The sequence below is a fragment of the Erinaceus europaeus genome, chromosome 16 (genome assembly GCF_950295315.1).
Source record: "Erinaceus europaeus chromosome 16, mEriEur2.1, whole genome shotgun sequence".
NCBI classification, from domain to species: Eukaryota; Metazoa; Chordata; class Mammalia; order Eulipotyphla; family Erinaceidae; genus Erinaceus; species Erinaceus europaeus.
The window spans coordinates 22,827,322-22,848,969 of NC_080177.1; the positions used below are offsets into that span (position 1 = coordinate 22,827,322).

Sequence of the window (21,648 nt, forward strand, 5' to 3'; positions counted from 1 at the left end):
GGATGTGAATTGGTCTGCATGTCATTGCTTTTGGTCTCTGCAGGTTTTGTAGTGCATCCCTGAGCATGAACACAGAATGAAGCGGCGTTTGGATGACCAGGAGTCACCGGTGTATGCGACCCAGCAGCGCCGGATCCCTGGTAGCACGGAAGCTTTTCCTCACCAGCACCGGGTGCTCGCCCCTGCCCCTCCCGTGTATGAAGCTGTGTCTGAGACCATGCAGTCGGCCACGGGGATCCAGTACTCTGTGACACCCAGCTATCAGGTAAGATGGGGCACATGGGCTAGGAGGGCTAGGAGGGCGCAGCACCTGTGATTTCATCCAACTTAAAACTTCATTGAGCATTGTGTTAAATATATATTAGTGGGATTGCTTAAAGTATGTAAAATCATGAAAACATGGTATACTTGTATATTCATCAGAGATATTTTGAAGACTTGTAACCTTTGATGCTCACTGTGTGTCCTTCTCTTTTACTTTCCCTCTCTTCAGAGGTAGACACTAACTTGACCTATGCGTTTATCATTCTCTTGATTTTTAAAAATAACTTTTTGTTTATCTCTAGACAATAAATTATCTAATTTTGAACTTTATTTTAATATTTAATAACTGTTTTAAGATGTTTTATTCATTTATTGGATAGAGAGAAACTGAGATGAAGGGAGAGACTGGGGGGTGGAGAGACACCTCAGCACTGCCTCACCACTCATGAAGCTTCCCTTCTGTGGGTAGGGCTGGGCAGGTCCTTGAGCATGGTTAACATGTACTCAACCAAGTGTACCACTGCCCGGCTCCTATTTTTGAACTTTAATATGAATAAGAACGTGTATATTTTCTTCTTGGATAGTTCCTAAGACTGATCCTTGTTTTTGGACGACTGTAATTGGGTCTTTTTTTTTTTTTTTTTTTTTTTTTTACCACTGTTAATTATATGACTATATCTAACTTAAATTTATCCATTCTAATTTTGAGGGACAGTTTAAGTTGTTCCAGTTATAAGGAAGATATTATAAATGTTATTTGCTTTTTGTTTGTTTTTTGTTTTTTTACCAGAGCACTGCTCAGCTCTGGCTTATGGTAGTGTGGGGGCTTGAACCTGGGACTTGGGAGCCTCAGGCATGAGAGTCTGTTTGCATAACCATTATGTATCTACCCTCTGCCCATAAATGTTATTTGGTGCAGTGGTAATCCACGACAAGATAAGCTTCCCCTGGAATAAAAATCCAACAGAGTTTACTCCGTAACTCTGGATGTGTGTGTCTTTCACTGCTCCTGGCTGACTTTTTCAGATAGAGAGGACACCTGGAAGAAAGCTTCCCTGGTGGTGTAGTACTCTATTGCATTGTATGCCATGGGCTCCACCATTCTCCTCATACCCCCCCACACACACTGCACCTCCACTCCCCCAAATAAAGGTAGTCTTGCTGTGGGGGTAGGCAGAGCTACATTGAACAGTATGCTTATTAGTGAAGTGGTTGGTTTGCATTCTGGTACAAACTCCTTATCTGTTTTGCAGTGCAGTCAGCATGTTTGAGGGCACTTAAAACGTACCTGCTTAGGTATCTGGGAGAGGGATTGTTGAGTAATAGGACAGTTTTAACAGTTTGTCAAAGTTTGGCCAGTTTGTATTGTGAATAGCATCGTATATTTCGGTTATTCCACATCCTGACCAGCACCAATCATTCATTTTCTTATCTGTTCGTTTTGGGTTTTCAAAGAAGATTCATTTGTATATTTAGTGGAGTCATCAGAACACGGTTGGACACGTGGTGCCAGTGACCGAACCAGGAATCTTGTGCCTGTGAAGCAGGGATGGGGTCGTTTGGCCCTTAGGGCTGGCAAAATCATTTGGTCTGGCCTTGCTAGGCAATCTTAGATGGAGCTTGAAATTTAATAAATGTAAGGTCTGTCCCGTTGTCGTGTCTGCCTGTCCCCCGCCACGAGGGTTGCACTGGGGCTTGGTGCCAGCACTGTGAATCTACCACTTTTCTTTTTCTTTTTTTTCCTTCTTCCTTTTTTATTTTGGTAGGACAGAGAGAAATTGAGAAAAGAAGGGGGAGCTAGAGAGGTAGAGAGACTGATAAATACCTGCAGACCTGCTCCACAACTTGTGAAGCTTTCCCACTGCAGGTGGGGAGCTGTGGCTTAAACCTGGGTCCTTTGCACACTGCATAATGTGTGCGCTTAACCAGGTGTGCCACTTCCCGGCCCCCAGTCTAGGAGCATTTTTCACAGCAATGTTATGTGCTAATTTTTTTTTTTAAAGATTTTATTTATTTATTGATGAGAAACATAGGAGGAGAGAGAAAGAGCCAGACATCACTCTGGTACGTGTGCTGCCGGGGATTTAACTCAGGACCTCATGCTTGAAAGCCTGATGCTTTATCCACCGCGTCACCTCCAGGACCACATATGTGCTAATTTTTTTTTTTTTTTTTTTAAATCACTGGACAAGGTGCTGGCACTAGGAATCCACGGCACCTGGCAGTCACCATTTTCCCATTGTATTTGATAGGGCAGAGAGGTATGAGAGAGGACGGGGAGAAAGATAGGCAGAGAGAATGACAGACACCTGAAAACCTGCTTTGCCACTTGTTAAGAGTCCCCACGACAAGTGGAGAGTTGGGGCCTCAAACCAGCATCCTTTCTCAGGTCCTTTGGTTTAACATGATGTGTGTTTAACTGGGTTCTCCATCACCTGCCTCTGTCATGTTCATAGTTGCATAATTTACAGCAGTCTATATGATAGCAACCTAAATGTTCAAGGAAAGGTGGCTGGGTAAACAACAAATCAATGAGAGAAAGAGAGAAAGGAGAGAGGAAAGAGATAGAGAAGAAAGAGTGGAGAAGAGGGAAGAGAGAGAGAGAAGGGCTAGTGTTGCGGGCAAGAGAGAGGACCCAGGAACTCGTGGCAGCACGGTAATACAATTTTTTATTCACATGGGAATGCCCAGAGTTGGGTATGATCACAGCAGGTTAAGCCACCTGGTGCCAAACCACAATGGCCACCTCCCACTCTGCATGCCTCTCCCGGTGGGGACATAGGAGAGAAAAGAGAACCATATGTGCTAATTTTTAAGTTGATAATTTTCAAAGTCCAGAGTTCTAACCATTACACCACGGGGCCAACAGATAATTTTCTATGGCTTGTGAATAATACTAGAATATTATTATAAGTAACCAAATAGCATTTGGCTTCACCACCCAGTCCCCTTACTTACTATTTAAAAAGTATGGCTGGGGCTAAGGAGAGAGCACCCATGGTTTATGCAGACTTTCATGCTGAAGCTCAGAGATCTCAAATTCAGCCTCATAAAGATAGAGCTGAGCCATGTCTGATTCAAGAAATAGAGGAAAGGGGGTGGGGAGTTGGCTGATAATGGTCATGTAAATTTGTATAATCTTCCTTTCGAGTAATTTGACAGTTTGTGTCAGACCTCAGTTACTTTCAGTTCTTGGATAGAACAGAGAGGGGAGAGGGACACCCGCAGCCCTGCTTGAGCACTCGTGAAGCTTTACCCTACAGGTGGAGGCTAGGGGCTTGAACCTGGGTCCTCGTGCACTGTGATATGTGTGCTTAATCAAGTGCACCACCGCCCTGCGGATTCGTTTTATTTTATTTATTTATTAAAAGATTTTATTTATTTTGTTAATGAGAAAGATGGGAGGAGAGAGAGAAAGGGCCAGATATCACTCTGGTACATGTGCTGCTGGGGATTGAACTCAGGCCCTCATGCTTGAGAGTCTAGTTTGTTAACCACTGCACCACCTCCCAGACCACATGGGGATTCGTTTTAATAAAGAGGCCAACCCAGGTAAGTAAGAAATGGTGACTCCTTAGGTGTCACTTTTCCTTGTGCAGTCCTTTTGAAGTACAGCAATTTCATACAGGGCTGGGGTAATAGTCATGATGACCACAGAGTACATGTTTACTTTAGGAAATGCTTTGAAGAAAAGTCACTCACTTCCTTAAGTGATCGATTCCTTTTATCTAAGCAGGTTCATGACTGTCTCTTTAATCTGGATAATTAATTTTGTTGCTACTGCAAACTATGCATATAAAACCAGCCTTCAGAAATACATACATACATACATACTCATTCATTCCAGTTAAGTGTTGTAGAAAGCTGTTCCACATGTGCATGTTGGAATATAGAGGGTCGGATGAATAACTTTCTGAGCTATATTAGTTCTTTTAGAATCATCTGAATAGATACTTCTTTTTCTTCCCTCCCCTCCCCTCCCCTCCCCTCCCCCCTCCCCTCCCCTCCCCTCCCCCCTCCCCTCCCCTCCCCTCCCCTCCTCTTTACCAGAGCACTGCTCAGCTCTGGCTTATGGTAGTGCAGGGGATTGAACCTGGGACTTTGTAGCCTCAGGCATTAGAGTCTCTTTGCATAACCATTATGCTATCCTCCACCCCTGACTAATTTCTTTTGACTCCTTGTTAGTGTTGTTTCTGTTTATTGGTTTATTTATTTATTAATGGAAAAAAGATAAACCAGAACACTACTGTGGCACATATGGTGCTGGGGATTGAATGCCATATGTGGAAGTTAACTCCACTGCATCACGACCCAGACTACTGTTTTACTTTAAAAGTATCAAATTAGGTCGGTGAAATAGCTCACTTTGGATAGTGTGCAGCTTTGCTGTGTGTGTAACCCAGGCTCAAACCTGGCCCCCACCTTATTAAAGGAAGCTCTGGTTCTATGATCTCTTAAGTACTCTGTTTCTGGTGCGAGTGCACACACACCACTATGCACAAGGAATTGGGTTCGAGCCTCTGCTCCCCACCTGCAGGGAGGGTGCTTAACAAGCGATGAAGCAGGTCTGCAGGTGTTTCTCTTTCTCCCTCTCTGTCTCCTTACCTCAGTTTCTCTCTGTCCTGTCAAATAAAAACAAAAACACAGAAAGAAAAGAAAAAAAAATGGTGTTAGTGGTCTGCAGGAGCCATGGATTTATAGTGCCGGTACTAAGCCCCAGTGATAACCGTGGTGGCAATAAAAAATAAATAATTGTTAAAAAGAGCATCAGATTAATTATTATTATTATTTTTAACCAGAGCACTGCTCAGCTTTGGCTTATGGTTGGTGCAGGGGATTGAACCTGGGACTTGAGAGTCTCTTTGCATAACCATATGCTATTTACCCCTGCCCACAAATTAAAAATCTTTTAATTCCATGGTCTGGGAGGTGGCGCAGTGGTAAAGCTGCCAGAGTCATGTCAAGTTCTTTATGTCTCCTCCTATCTTTCTCATAAATAAATGAAATCTTAAAAAAAAATAATTTGTTATCTTTATTTATTTATTGGATAGAGAAAGTCAGAAATTGAGAGAGAGGGTGTGATAGAGACAGAGAGACACCTGCAGCCTTGCTTTAGCACTCATGAAGTTTCCCCCCTGCAGGTGGGGACTGGGGGCTCAAACCCAGGTCCTTGCACACTGTAACGTGCGCTCAACCAGGTGCGCCGCCACCCGGCCCCCAAAAAACAACTTTTAATTCCATTGCTAAAGTATAAAAATACTGATATTTTGCTGTGCATTTGTTATCTGGGACTTGAATTTTATTGTATTATGTGCCGCTTTATGACATACTCTTCAAACATTTAAAAGTTTAAATTGATATGTGGCACATCAATAAATTGAAGTTATGGGCCGTGAACTTTTTTTTTGTTAATATATAAACAGCTAGTAGTCTAGAATAATGTAAGCACAGAAATTGATACTTTAGAAACTTATATAGCAATTGTACATTGCTAGTTTACATATGTAAAAGCTAATAAGGACAATTGCAGTGTTATGCATTTTTTCATTTTACTTTTCTAGTCATTAATTTTTACTATATTTTATTAAAGTGGTAACCATGATAGATTAGAACCTGTGAAAAAGGAAACCTAAGGGGTCAGGTGGTGGTGCACCTGGTTAAGCTCACATAATGCTATGCTCAAGGACTTGAGCCCCTGTTCCCCACCTGCAGTGGGGGGGCTTCTTAAGCTGTGAAGCAGGTCTGTCTGTCTGTCTTATCTTTCATCTCCCCCCTCAGTTTTTCTCTGTCCTATTGAGTAAAATGAACAAAGAAGAAAAAGAAAAAAAAGAAGGCCTTCGGGAGCCTACAGGATACGCAGTGCTGCCAGCTGAACCCCAGTGACAGCCCTGGAGGAAAAAAGTAAAAAAAAGCTAGTCCTTCAACCACAGATAGTTTGAGGAGTATTGAGCTGTGTAGTTTGCAGTAGCTGCAAGGAAATCTATTATAGTATGGGTGGGTTATAATTTTATTTCACCAGTTCCCTTTTGTGGGAAATTTGGGTTTCTAATTAGTTGTCTTTGTGAATGCAAAGATAAGCATGCATGTGTCTATCGGTCATGTTTGGGGAAAACTGCATAAGTATTGACATTTCTTGTCTGTATTTTGCCCACCACAGGTTTCGGCTGTGCCCCAGAGCTCTGGCAGCCATGGGCCGACCATAGCAACGGTGCACAGCAGCCATCACCACTCAACGGCGGTGCCGCCCCACGGAGGCCAGGTGGTCCAGAGTCATGCGCATCCAGCCCCACCGGTTGCACCTGTGCAGGGACAGCAGCAGTTTCAGAGGCTTAAGGTGGTATTCAGTTTCTTTCCTCGCCTCAGAAAGTTCATCTCTAGGCAGGAAATACTGACTTCAGCCTAATGCTCTGAATTAAAATTTTTTTTTGTATGTGTGGGGGACTTGATGATTTCAGTATAGTATAGTACAGTATAGTTAGTGTAGTATAGTTTCCTCAAATACCAGGACCTCTTTCAGCATGTCCCTCGCCCTCCTTCGCCAGAGTCCTTTGCTCTGGTGTAGTACACCACTCCCACTTCAAGTTTCACATTCTGTTTTTCCTTACTGTCCTTTATTCTTAAGTTCCACCTGTAAGATCAGTCAGTATTGGTCTTTATCTTTCTGGCTTGTCTCACTCAACACGATGCCTTTAAGACGTATGCACATCTGTGTTCATAGCAGTTTTTTTTTAGTTAATTAATTATTTAAAAAATTTCTTTATTGGGGAATTAATGTTTTACATTCAACAGTAAATACAATAGTTTGCACATGCATTACATACCCCAGTTTCCCATATAACAATACAACCCCCACTAGGTCCTCTATCATTAATTTATTTTTTATTTAAGAAAGGATAAATTAACAAAACCATAGGGTAGGAGGGGTACAACTCCACACAATTCCCACCACCCAATCTCCATATCCCATCCCCTCCCGATAGCTTTCCTATTCTCTATCCCTCTGGAAGCATGGACCCAGGGTCATTGTGGGTTGCAGAAGGTAGAAGGTCTGGCTTCTGTAATTGCTTTCCCGCTGAACATGGGCGTTGACTGGTTGGTCCATATTCCCAGTCTGCCTCTCTCTTTCCCTAGTAGGGTGGGTCTCTGGGGAAGCAGAGCTCCAGGACACATTGGTGGGGTCTTCAGTCTAGGGAAGCCTGGCCGGCATCCTGATGGCATCTGGAACCTGGTGGCTGAAAAGAGAGTTAACATACAAAACCAAACAAATTGTTGAGCAATCATGGACCCAAAGTTTAGAATAGTGGAGAGGAAGTGTTGGGGGGGGGGGTACTCACTGCAAACTCTAGTGTACTTCTGCTTTCAGGTATATATATTTTGCACTAGTTTATGGATACGTGTGAACATATGCTCTCTCTCACAGAACCTGGTCTATATCTAGGTTTTGGGACTTTGTTAGAAAGTGATCCACCTGGGATGGAATTAGAGAATACTATGAAAGGAAAGGTCTCACCTGAGTAACGAAGCTGAAGGGTTGTCATTCCACACCTGAAGTCTCTGGACACAGTCTGAGCTGAAGCATGTTTAGGTGGCACTCGTTGCGTTGATTAGGTTGCAATTGGCAGATGCAATATTATTTGATATGGATTGAGAGAGGCGTGCGGGAAAGTGGGCCCTATCCTAAGGTTCCAGGACTGGGGGAAATAATAGGCTCTCTAGTGGAGATGTGAGGTTCCTGTCTTAGGGTTCAAAAAGACAATGGATAGTTAATGTTATCATCACATTATTTGGTAATTGGGTTAACTTTGAAAAGTCCTTTTTTTACGGTTTGCTGTATAGTACCTGGTATCTTATGTAGCTCTGCCACTGGTTGTTTCTGATCTGCTTGGTCTAGGCTTTTGAGAGAGTCCACATATCAAACACACAGCCTGTATATTAAAAAGACTCAGTCTGTGTTTTAAAAACTTTGAGACATAGAATTAATTTTCCCCCTCTCATATTAATTAACTAGAGATTTATACGACTATACTAGGAATGTACATAAACACCATTCCCACCACCAAAAGACTGTGTCCCATCCCACCCCCTCCACCCCCCAGCCCCCACCCCCACCACCCCCCACCGGCCGGGAAGCCACATGTCCGCCCTCCCCCTCATCACAGGGTTTTTACTTTGGTGCCCTACCACAGCAGTTTTTAATAGGCCAAACTTAGCAGCCCAGATGCCTCTTGCAGATGAGTGGCTAAGAAAGTTGTACACAGTGGTGCGCTATGTAGGTTTTAACAGTGAGGTTGTCCCCTTTGCCTGTATTTTTTTTTTTTTTTTTTTTTTAAACACCAGAACACCACTCAGTTCTGGCTTATGGTGGTGCAGGGAATTGAACCTGGGACTTTGGAGCCTCAGACACAAGAATCTCTTTGCATAACCATTATGCCATCTACCACCACCCTGCTTATGGTGTGTGTGTGTGTTTTTTTTTTTAATATTTATTTATTCCTGTTTGTTGCCCTTGTTTTATTGTTATTGTTGTTGTTACTGACGTTGTCATTGTTAGATAGGACAGAGATATGGAGGGAGGAGGGGAAGACAGAGGGCGAGAGAAAGACACTTGCAGACCTGCTTCACTGCTTGTGAAGTGACTCCCCTGCAGGTGGGAAGCCGGGAGTTCGAACCAGGATCCTTTTGCCAGTCCTTGTGCTTTGTGCCACCTGTGCTTAACCCATGGTGCTACTGCCCGACTCCCGTGTATATATTTTTTTATTTATCTTTATTTATTTAGTGGATAGAGACAGCCAGAAATCGAGAAGGAAAGGGGAGATAGAGAGGGAGAGAGACACCTGCAGCCCCGCTTCACCACTTATAAAGCTTTCCTCCTGCAGGTGGGGACTAGGGGCTCGAACCTGGGTCCTTGCGCACTGTAACGTGCGCTGAACCAAGTGTACCACCTCCTGGCCCTGCTTATGGTACACACACACACATACACACATATTTATAAAAAGTAAACACTGACAACCATAGGATAAGAGGAATACAAATCCGCACAGTTCTCGCTGCCAGAACTCCGTATCCCATCCCCTCCCCTGATAGCTTTCCTATTTATCCCTCTGGGACTATGGATTAATGGTTTATAGTGCAGTTGTTGATACGTGGGTAAAATATCTCATCTTCCTGTGACAGGTGTCTGCACACTACTCTCCCCACCATAGTTCCTTCTCCCAACACTGCTTTCCATTCTCCATTGCCCATTCTGCCCTCACCTGTCCCTTCCTCCCTCCCCCAGAGTCCTTTGCTTTGGTGCAACCCCCTGCCCCCTTTATATTTTCTCTCTTATGCAAATATAAGATAAAAATTGGGCCAGCACAGGAAGATAGCACTGCAGTTATACAAAACGTTTTCTTGACTGCCACTCTGAGATCCTAGGTTTAGCCCTGCTCCGACATAGACTTTAATGGACATTTCTCTAAAAAGATGGATAGATGGCCAAGAACCCATGAGGAATTGATTGGGCCAAGAGGTGGTTCAGTGCAAGTGTGCATTAATGAGACTGAATTGCATGGCTCTGAATTAAGCATACATTTCTTAAATTAAAAATAAAAAAGAAAGAAGGAAAGGCCTTGTGGGAGGAGCTATTTTAATGCAAAACTGTCTCTTTTTTTTTTGCCTCCTTTTGAATGCTTAGTTTTTTTTTTTGCCTCCTTTTGAATGCTTAGTTCCTAGTTCATGAAGGTTTTTACTGAGCACACGAATGTCTATAGGACCTGTATAGTTGACCAGCCCAGAGTGACTTTATTCTTGAACCTTTCTATTCCTTTTTAAATACTTTATAGTTGAGTTGGCTGGCATCTTGAAGTCCTTTGGGGAACACATTCCTTTTTGGGGAACCTTTCTAAAGTTTGGGGAAGACTATACTTGTGAGTGAAGTGTCAGTATTTTCATCTGTTCTGCTGAGCATGTGCTGTAGATATGCTTTGAAATTCATGAGGCATCTGTGGAGAACTGGAGTGTGTGTTCCCATCTAACCTTCTCTCTACTTACTTGAGTGTTACTTTTCAAAATGTGTGATTATTATAACAAGTGTTCTATATTTCAACTCTCCCTATTTTACACTTACATAAAATTTAAAATCAGCTGCAGGAAATATTGAAGAACTGTAAAGAAATAAAAATTTTAAATCATCATTTGGTGACACCAGCCTAGTGATATCAAGTACTTTGCCATTATGAACACTGTCTCCTAGAAGGACATGTCCACATGTAGCAGATATTTTGACTTTTGTTTTTCTCTTATATTTAATCTAACTTTTCCTATGCCCTGCCTTTTTTGATTTAGGTTCTCAGCAACTTGCTCACTATTGGTCTAGGGGAATTAAGTACAGTATAAATATAAAGCATACCAGAGCCATATTTAGAATGTTGTATAAATTATTTTGTCTTTATTAGCTTTATTTTAATTACTACTTTTAGAATTTGAGAGAGTGGGAAGGATGACTGACTGCTCTAGCTATTTATGGTGGTGCCAGGAATTGAACCTGGGACCTTGAGGTCTCAGGTATGTGAGCAGACCAGAAGCGCCCAACTTAGACATAGACAGTGTATGCCCTGGAGTCTTAAATATGCAGGTCCTATATTCTGCCACTGAGATTGTTGATGATACTTAAGCATTCCCCCTGCCCTAACAGGGTTATTGCTGGTGGGTTGGTGCATGTTTAACACATATCTACCACTCCTGGTGGTCATTTTTTCCATTGTTTATTTTCCTCTATTTGATAGGGGAGAGAGATACACAGGAAGAGGGGGGATAGAGAGAGACAGACAGACAGAGAGACTTGCAGTACTTGTTTCACCACTTGTAGGTGGGGAGCAGGGGTCAAACTCCTGGTCCTAGCACACTGTGTATACTTAGCCAGGCATGCCACCATTCAGCCCCTTAAGCATGATCTTTTTCCCCCTTTATTTGGGGGAGGGATCAGTGGTTTACTGTCAACAATAAAATACAGTATTTTGTACTACGTACACTTAACCTGTTGCGCTACTGGCCGGCCCCCTAGCAGTAAAATGCAGTAGTTTGTGTATGCGTCACATTTCTCAGTTTTCCATATAACAATTCAACCCCTTTTAGGTCCTCCTCTGCCATCATGTTGTAAGACCTGAACCATCCCCCTGACCTCCCAGAGTCTTTTACTTTGGTGTGCAATACACCATTAAGCATGATCTTAAAGAAAGCATAAATTATTTGTTTCTGAAACTTCATTCTGGGCTCTATCTTTGGAAAAGTCTGTATATGTAAACTTGCTATTGTTTTTCCTTAAAATATTTTTACTCTAGCTCTTTATTGAAATTAATCATTGCTATGTGTTGTAACTAAAACAAAAGGACTTTTGCTGCTGCATGGTGCTTAAGGAATTGATGACTGCGGGCTGCTGGGAACAGGCTTAAGCAATTCAAGGCTTTATTAGGATGATACAAGGGTAAAGGGCAAATATCTAGGTACTCCAAAATAAGTGGCTTTATTTAAGTTAAACAAAAGAGGCTTATTCATGAACACCACTGTGAATGTGAGGGGAGAAGTCTAGCTAGGAAAATAGGCAAAAGCCCAAAGTCCGAAACTTAAGTTACCCAAAACCACCATGTGAAGAGATCATTCGGGAACTGTACCAACAGGAAAGTGCCATGATGAAGGAAATCCAGTTGGGAGGAGCTGCTGCAAGTCCTTGCTTATATACATTCCCTTGTGTATGCCCCACTTCAGACTAATGTCATTTATATGCTGATTGTCCCAAATTCCTGCTGGGGTCACAACAGCTATGAACTTAATACTTCACTGCTTCTGTGGCTTCTTTTAAACAACTTTCCCTTGTTCTTTATTTTTTGTGGTTATAGAGAGATTGAGAGGGAAGGGGGTAATAGAGAAGAAGACACCTATAACACCGCTTCACCACTCATGAAGCTTCCCCGCCTGCAGATGGGGACCAGGGACTTAAACTTGGGTCCTTCTGCATGGTAATATGTGTTCTACTGAGTGTGCTACTGCCCAGCCCCCAGCTGCATAGACTTTAAATTCTGCAAAAGAGCATATAAATTTGCTCTTAAATTAACAAAAATGTTTCCATGTTTTTTTCAGTCACTTAAAAATTTTTTTTCTTTATTTCTTTTTAATATTTATTTCTTTTATTTATTCCCTTTTGTTGTCCTTGTTGTTTTATTGTTGTCGTTATTGTTGTTGTTCTTGATGTCGTTGTTGGATAGGACAGATAAATGGGGAAAGGAGGGGGTACAGAGGGGGAGAGAAAGACAGACACCTGAGCAGAGCTGTTTCACCACATGTGAAGTGACTCCTCTACAGGTGGGGATCCTTACGCTGGTACTTGAGCTTTGTGGCACCTGCGCTTAACCCACTGTGCTACCGCCCAACTCCCTATTTTCTTTCTTTTTAATATATATATATATATATATATTTTTTTCCTCCAGGGTTATTGCTGGGCTCGGTGCCTGCACTATGAATCCACCGCTCCTGGAGGCCATTTTTTCCCCCTTTTTGTTGCCTTTGTTGTTGTAGCCTCATTGTGGTTATTATTATTGCCATTGTTGATGTTGTTCATTGTTGGATAGGACAGATTGAAATGGAGAGAGGAGGGGAGAAAGATAGACACCTGCAGACCTGCTTCACTGCCTGTGAAGCGAGTCCCCTGCAGGTGGGGAGCCGGGGGCTCAAACTGGAATCCTTACGCTGGTCCTTGCGCTTTGTGCCACATGTGCTTAACCCACTGCGCCACCGCCCGACCCCCTTTTTTTAAAAAAAAAATTTTTATATTATTGGATAGAGACAGAAATTGAAAGGGGAGGAGGAGCTGAAGAGGGAGGGAGATGATACCTGCAGGTGGGGAGTGTGGCCTTGAACCTGGGTCCTTGTACACTAATGTGAGCACTTAACTAGCTGTCACTGCCTGGCTCCTCAGTCACTCTTATCAAAACAGTGCACTTACTTTACTCACTGTACCCAGATTGTACTTTTTAACCAGAACACTGCCAGCTCTGGTTTATTGATGATTCCCGGGGTATTGAACCTGGGACTTTGAAGCCTCAGGCATGAGAGTCTTTACATAACCACTGTTATCTACCCCGCCCATACTTTGTGTTTTTAAATTTTTAAAAAATATTTATTTATTCATGAGAAAGTTAGGAGGAGAGAGAAAGAACCAGACATCATTCTGGAACACGTACTGCCAGGGACTTAACTCCAGACCCTTATGCTTGGGAAAGAGCTCAGTGACTTGTCACTATACCACCTCCCAGACAACCATACTTTGGTTTTTGTGGAAACTCATGGTAAGAAAGGGCTGTGGCATTGAGGTTATAGAACTGAGTTAAGGGTAGTTAGGATTTTTTTTTTTTTAAATAAATACTCCCTTTTGTCACCCTTGTTTTATTGTAGTTATTAATGTCGTTGCTGGATAGAATAGAGAGAAATGGAGGGAGGAGGGGAAGACAGATACCTGAAGACCTGCTGCACCGCTTGTGAAGAGACTCCCCTGCAGGTGGGGAGCCAGGGACTCCATCGATTGATCGGGATCCTCACTCTGGTCCTTTCTTCGTGTGCTTAGCCCACTGCACTACCGTCGGACTCCTGGTAGTTAGGATTTGAGTGTGATTTCTGAATACAGCAGTTTCCTTTTTTTTTTTCCTCCAGGGTTATCGCTGGGACTCAGTGCCTGCACTACGAATCCACTGCACTTGGAGGCTTTTTCCCCTACTTTTGTTGCCTTGTTGTTTATTGTTGTTATTGCTGAATAGGAAAGAGAGATGGAGAGAGAACCCCTGCAGGTGGGGAGCTGGGGCTTGAACGGGGGTCCTTACACGGGTCCTTACACGGGTCCTTGCGCTTTGCGCCATGCACGCCTAACCCAGTGCACTACTGCCTGACCCCTCAATTTCCTTTCTAAGGAAGAGAGGTAAAGTGCTCTTGTGACTCTGTTATTTTATTCACTGTTCCCACTTTGCCTGCCATTTTTACTGTCTTAAAATGCTTTATAAGTATTTGAATTAACTTCAATAAATCATTTATATTCTGTAGTAAGGAGATGTTCTGTGAGAATGCTTAGGTTATTTCAGGTATTACCGTTGTCTATGCTTTTTCTTTTGTTTTTGGTAGATTGACAAAAAGGAGAATTTTAGCCACTTGACAAATATTTCTTGTGAAAAATATTCTTGTTGAATAATATGGGGCCAAGCTCTGCTGTACTTGGTTGAGTGCACACATTATAGGCAATGGTCCACGTCCCCGTCCCCCCACCCCCAGCATTACTGCACGCGTCTCTTTCCCTTTCCAACTTTCCCTCCCCTCTCAGTTTCTCTCGTCAAATAAAAGAAAGGAGCATGGAAAAGAGGCTGGGTGGTGGTGCACCTGGTTGAGACTACATATTATCAAGCACAAGAACCTGGGTTCCAGCCCCTTCTCACTGGCAGGGGAAACTTTACAAGTGGTGAAATTGATTCAACAGGTCTGCTGCAGGTGTCTTTTTCTTTTTCTTTTTCTTTTTCTTTCTTTCTTTCTTTTTTTTTTTTCCTTTTCAATCTTTCTTTTTCTTTCTCTTTACCAGAGCACTGCTAGGCTCTGGCATTGTGGTGGTCCAGGGGATTGAACCTGGGACTTTGGAGCCTTAGGTATGAGAGTCTCTTTGCATAACCATTATGCTATGTACCCTCACCCTGAAGGTATCTTCTTTATCTCCCCCTCCTTAATATTTCTCTGTCCTATCAGTAAGTAGAAAGGAAAAAAAATTGGCTGCCAGAAGTGGTGGACTTGTGCCGGCTCCAATCCCTAGCAATAACCCTGGGGACAATTAAAAAAAAAAAACAAAACTCCCCACCTGCAGGAGGGTCGCTTTACAAGTGTTGAAGCAGGTCTGCAGGTGTCTGTCTTCTCTCCCCCTGTCTTCCCCATTTCTCTCTGTCCTATCCAACAACAACGACATCAATAACCACAGCAGTGTTAAACAAGGGTAACAAAAGGGAAAATAAATAAATATAAAAAAATGCTAAAAAGACAAGTGCCTATTGGCAGAGGTGAATTTGTTGTGTATGTGCCACGTCTAGAGACAGCCCTGGTGGCAATTAAAAACATTGATGAATATCATATTACTATTTGGCATATACTGGAAATTCTCTAGACAGTTTGTATTGGCTTCATAGTAACACACTATCCTGCCTCATGTCTCAAAAAGAGATCTCAGATGCAGATTTTAACAACAGTATAATCCAGGGCTGAACCAAGAGTGCTCTGGTTAATAACAGCACAATAGTTTGTGTTGCTCTCCCCTACAAGACTATGAACTTAGTAGATCATGAACCTTAGTAGAAATAATAAATGCCTGCTGAAGTGAGCCAGAAAAAATTCATTAGTCTTAAATGTGCTCCCCTCTCCCAACACTCCTCAAATCTGTAGCTTATAAATGATTCCTAGTTGTTTTCTACTAGTTTGTTTTTTTTTAAAAGAATTTATATTATACTTTATATTATAAAGAATTGCTGGGTAGTGGCGCAGTGGGTTCGAGCTCCACTGGCAGGGGGGGTCGCTTCACAAGCGGTGGAAGTAGATCTGCAGGTGTCTTTCCCCCTCTCTCTTCCCCTCTTCTCCATTTCTCTCTGTCCTATGGAACAACAATGACAGCAATGACAACAATAATAATAACAACAGCAATGATAAACAACTAGGGCAACAAAAGGGAAAAAATAGCCTCCCGGAGTAGTGGATTCATAGTGCAGGCACCGAGCCCCAGTGAAAACCCTGGAGGCAAAAAAAAGAATTGTACTGTTTGAGGTAATAAGTAATTTTCATACTTATTTTTTACACGTAGGCAGTTATAAAGTGGATATAATACTGTTAATGAAAATACTTGTTTGGGGCAGGGGGGATAACATAGTGGTTGTGCAAAGAGACTCATGCCCGAGGCCCTAAGGTTCCATCCCTCACGCCAGTTTAAGCCAGAGCTGAGCAGTACTTTGGTCCAAAGCAAAGCAGAACAAGAGAACAAAACTTGTTTGTTTGTTTTCATTTTATGAGAAGCCAGAGCACCATTCAGTGGTCATATGCAGTGCCTGGGACTTACCCAGTCAAGTTCTGTGCTCGGCTGCTCTGTCAATTCCTGGGTGAGGGCAGCCTTCCATTATCCATATATGTGGTTTTTATTTTTGAGGATGGGGCCCAGTGACCTTCCCATGTGCTCCTTCGGTGATTACCTATTTAACCCGCTGCTTGATGGTTTCTAACTAGATGTGAACAGCTTTTGTAGAGCAGAAACTAGCATATTTGTCGAATCTTTAGTTCTTCCTTTGGGGCTTTGTGTGGTATATTTTAGCTTAGTAGGTATTTGTGGAAACAAATACTTGAACAAACAAATAATCCAACTCATCCAAGTTAAGACTACAGATTTTATGAGTTGCTTTTTATTTTAAACTTGAATTTTATTACTGGCACCTGTTAATTTTTCATACTTTCATATATATTTGCTGTCTATTTCCGTTTGTCCGCCCCTCCCTTCCTCCCTCCCTTCCTCTCTTCCTCCCTCCCTCCCTCTCTCCCTCCCTCTCTTCCTCCCTCCCTTCCTCCCTCCCTCCCTTCCTTCCTCTTACCAGAGCACTGCTCAGCTCTGGTTTTGGGTGCAGGGGATTGAACTTGGGACTTTGGAGCCTCAGGCATAATAATCTCTTTGCATAACCATTATGTTATCTCTCCCACCCTTTCTGTTCACTTTCAGTGTTAATTTTGTTCTGGCATACATTATTTGCGCTTTATTATTATTGAATTTTACTTTATAACCTGGAGTTTTTATCTTTACCTCAGGTGGAGGATGCGCTGTCTTATCTTGACCAAGTGAAGCTACAATTTGGTAGTCAACCTCAAGTCTACAATGATTTCCTTGACATCATGAAAGAATTTAAATCTCAGAGGTAAAGTCTATATTCTCACCTACTGAAAAATAAAGGACACTCCTTTTTGGGGAGTTAATAATTCTTCTTTTTTTTTCTTCTTCTTTTTTTTTTTTTTCCTCCAGGGTTATTGCTGGGCTCGGTGCCTGCACCATGAATCCACCGCTCCTGGAGGCCATTTTTTCCCCCTTTTTTGTTGCCCTAGTTGTTGCAGCCTCGTTGCGGTTATTATTGCCATTGTTGACATTGCTTTGTTGTTGGATAGGACAGAGAGAAAGGGAGAGAGGAGGGGAAGACAGAGAGAGAGGGGGAGAGAAAGATAGACACCTGCAGACCTGCTTCACCGCCCGTGAAGCGATTCCCCTGCAGGTGGGGAGCCGGGGGCTCGAACCGGGATCCTTACGCCGGTCCCTGCGCTTTGCGCCATGTGCGCTTAACCCACTGCGCCACCGCCCGACCCCCTTCTTTTGTTTTTTTTTTAAAGATTTTTTTTATTAATGAGAAAGATAGGAGGAGAGAGAGAGAAAGAACCAGTTAATCTCTTTGTGCTGCCAGGGATTGAACTTGGGACCTCATGCTAGAGAATCCATTGTACCACCTCCTGGACCACTGAGGAGTTAATTCTCAAGACCATGCTTTTATGTATTTTTTTATTGGTGAAATTTATAGATACTATATACCTTTTTCTCTTTTGGCTTATTTTTCTTTCCATTTTCAAACATTTTATTTATTGATGGGAGAGATAGAGGCTGGAGCACTGCTGAAGTCTGGCCTAGTGGTGCTAAGGACTGAACCTGGGACATTTGGTGCCTCAGTTCAGACACGAAAGTCTTTTTGCAGACCATTATGCTGTCCCTCCAGCCCTGGGCTTATTGTTCTTAACTAAAACTTTTTTATTCTTTCGATCAGATAAATAGACTGGTGATAATTATATGACTTACTCTTTGAATTATTTTAAAAGAACCTTAATACTGGCATGACTCACTTGTCTCATCTGAGTGTCTCAACCTGAACAGTAGAAATACATGATGATTTATATTGGTATACCAAAGTTGCATCTTGCTTGAGAATTATAACTCTTTTTTTAAAAAAATGATTTACCCTGTGATTTAGGTGGTTATTTTTTTTTTTAATAAGAATTTATTTATTCTTTATTCATGAGCAAGATAGGAGAAAAAGAACCAGATATCATTCTTACATGTGTTACCAGGGGTTGAACTCGGGACTTCATGGTTGAGAATCCAATGCTTTATCCACAGTGCCATTTCCCGGACCACGAGAATTATAACTCTAATGATAGAAGACTGTTGTTGCCAGGACTGTATGTTCTGTTTTCAAATTTTGTTTACTCTCACTAATGTGTTTCTCGAGTTTGCTACTTGATTTATTTATTTATTTTTAATCAGCATTGACACTCCAGGAGTGATTAGTCGTGTGTCGCAGCTGTTCAAAGGCCACCCTGACCTGATTATGGGCTTCAATACCTTCTTGCCTCCTGGCTATAAGATTGAGGTGCAAACTAATGACATGGTGAACGTGACAACTCCTGGCCAGGTTCATCAGATCCCTACGCATGGGATACAGCCACAGCCTCAGCCACCACCCCAGCATCCTTCCCAGCCGTCAGCCCAGTCAGCACCAGCTCCTGCCCAGCCAGCTCCTCAGCCCCCACCTGCCAAAGTCAGTAAGGTGAGCTTGTGGGAAACTTCCTGTCCAGCAAGTAGCCTTTCTTGACATTTCTCCTTTATAGGATTCTTAGATATACAAATCATAGTGATGGCTTAAATCAGATGCCTACAAAGATCCTTTTATTCCCAACTTTTGCTTATTGAACTGCGGTGATTTTAGATGTATAGTAGGACCTAGACAGCACAGGCAGCAAAGATAATCTTATAATCAGATCATGCTATTGAAGTTACTCCATTTACTAGGTTTGGTTTCTCAAACTTAGCAGAGGATCCTGGTGGTGGTGACGATAGCTGTCCTTGCTTTAGAACGTAGCCTGACAGGGTAGCTGCTAGTCGCATATAATTAGGTACATTTAAATTAATTAAAAAATAAACTTTGTTTTTCATTTACACCAGCTAAATTTCTTTTTCTTATATTTGATAGGGACAGATTGAAGTTGAGAGGGGAGGGGAAGACAGGGGAAACGACATAGATGTCTGCAGCATTGCTAAACCATTTGTGAAGTGTTTCCCCTGCCGGGTGGGGAGTGAAGGTACTTACACACGATAATGTTTGCATTCTACTGAATGCACCGCCACTCGGCCTTTTGCCCTCTCTTCTTCCTCTTCCTCATTGACCAGAGCACTGCTCAGCTCTGGTTTATGGTGGTGCTGGGTATTGAGCCTGGGACCTTGAAGAAGCCTCGGGCATGACATTCTGTTTGCATGACCATTATGCTACTTCCCTGCCCCTTCCCTTTTCAACATTTTACTTAATTATTTATACAAGGTGGAGTGGAGGGAGGGAAGGAGGGAGTGGAGGGAGCACACATCAGTGGGAGAGAATGAACTAATCAGAGCATCAGCTGACATGGCATGCAGGGGACCAGACTCAGGACCTCACGTTTCGGAATTTCAGCACCCTCCTCACTGTGCCTACTCCTGGGACCACAGCAGCTACATTTCAAATGCTCTTTAGTCTCAGGCAGCTAGCTAGTGACTGGCAGAGAAAAGTGCGAGTAGAGTGTTTCCATCGTCTCAGGGCTCTATTAGTGAGAACTAGGTTAGAAGTTTTTTCTGTATTGTTTCCATAAGCTTGTTCTATGTAGAACAGAGGATTTACAAAAATTCTGTTTGTGGGCAGAGGTAGATTGTATAATGGTTATGCAAAGAGACTCATGCCTGAGGCTTCAAAGTCTCAGGTTCTATCCTCCTCACCACCATCAGCCAGAGCTGAGCGGTGCTCTGGTCAGAAAAAAATGAAAAAATAAAATTCTATTTGTTACTTAATCTTAACAATTTCATTGTAAGTGCTTGCCTTTAGTTGGAGATGTTTTTACTGCTTTTTTCGATTTATTAATGAGAGAGCAGCATAACATCACCCTGGTACATGTGATGCCAGGGCTTGAACTCAGTACCCCATGTTTCAGGGCCTTACCTACTTTGCCACTTTGTGGGCTGCAAAATGTCCTTAGTTTTAGGGTTGTGCTTGGAAGGCCCAAGAGAGAAATATTTGTATTTTTAATGTATGACACCACCTATATATAATTCTACTTCTGCTCAGTGACACAACTTAGGCTAAAATAGTCTCACTGAGTGACTATAAGATAAAAGTTGATTAAAATGTTTGCTTCTGTTTAGCTTGAACTTTCTTGCTTGTGTCAAACCATCTGTGTTCCCTTGGAAAATAAAGACTTTTTCTTTTTAGCCGTCCCAGCTACAAGCACATACTCCAGCCAGTCAGCAGACTCCTCCACTCCCACCATATGCATCCCCTCGCTCTCCACCTGTCCAGCCTCATACACCAGTGACAATCTCATTGGGAACAGGCCCATCTTTGCAGAACAATCAGCCTGTGGAGTTTAATCATGCCATCAACTATGTTAATAAGATTAAGAATAGGTTCCAGGGCCAACCGGATATCTACAAGGCATTTCTGGAGATTTTGCACACATATCAGGTAAGAGGATCTATCTTTTAGCAGGTCACTCTCTGACGGCATCTTGTCTCAGAAGAATGTCAGTAAACTATTATTATGTCCACTTAAAAAATCTAACTTGGGGAGCCGGGCGGTAGTGCAGCGGACTAAGCGCAGGTGGCGCAAATCACAAAGACCGGCATAAGGATCCCTGTTCGAACCCCGGCTCCCCACCTGCAGGGGAGTCGCTTCACAGGCGGTGAAGCAGGTCTGCAGGTGTCTGTCTTTCTCTCCTCCTCTCTGTCTTCCCCTCCCCTCTCCATTTCTCTCTGTCCTATCCAACAATGACAACAACAATAATAATTACAACAATAAAACAAGGGCAACAAAAGGGAATAAATAAATAAAATAAATATAAAAAAATTAAAAAAAAACTAACTTGTCCACTCTTCCAGTCTGTTTATTTATTTATTATTTATTGGATAGAGACAGAAATGGAGAGAGAAGGGAGGGAGGGAGAGGGGAGAGAGAGAGAGAGACCTGCAATACTTACTGCTTCATCACTTCTGAAGTTCACAGGGCGGTGGGGACGTGTTAAATTGGGTCCTTGCAATTCTAGCGCTTGTTCAGTGAGCCACCACCTAGCCCTACCAGGGTGGTTGTTGGGGCTCAGTGCCAGAACTATGAATCCACCACCCCCCCGGGGCTATTTTTTCTTTTCTTTTAATTGGATAAGACAGAAATTGAGAAGGGAGGGACGATAGAGGGAGAGAAAGATAGACATCTGCAGATCTGCTTCAGCAGTTGTGAGTGTCCCCCCTGCAGGAGGGGGAACAGGGGCTTGAACTCTGGTCCTTGCACTTGGTAGTGTGTGAAC

At 42.7% G+C, this 21,648-nt stretch overlaps 1 protein-coding gene across 2 annotated transcripts in view; it reads left to right on the top strand.

The window, feature by feature from the left end:
- SIN3A (SIN3 transcription regulator family member A) overlaps nucleotides 1-21,648 on the top strand; it is an 87,614-nt gene that overhangs the window by 23,018 nt on the left and 42,948 nt on the right. For both annotated transcript variants that reach the window (XM_060174740.1, XM_016189415.2), the window contains exons 2-6: nucleotides 44-265; nucleotides 6,422-6,598; nucleotides 17,101-17,207; nucleotides 18,593-18,875; nucleotides 20,562-20,813. In XM_060174740.1, the coding sequence (XP_060030723.1) occupies nucleotides 77-265; nucleotides 6,422-6,598; nucleotides 17,101-17,207; nucleotides 18,593-18,875; nucleotides 20,562-20,813 (1,008 nt within the window). In that variant the 5' untranslated portion in view covers nucleotides 44-76. The remainder of the gene's footprint in view (nucleotides 1-43; nucleotides 266-6,421; nucleotides 6,599-17,100; nucleotides 17,208-18,592; nucleotides 18,876-20,561; nucleotides 20,814-21,648) is intronic.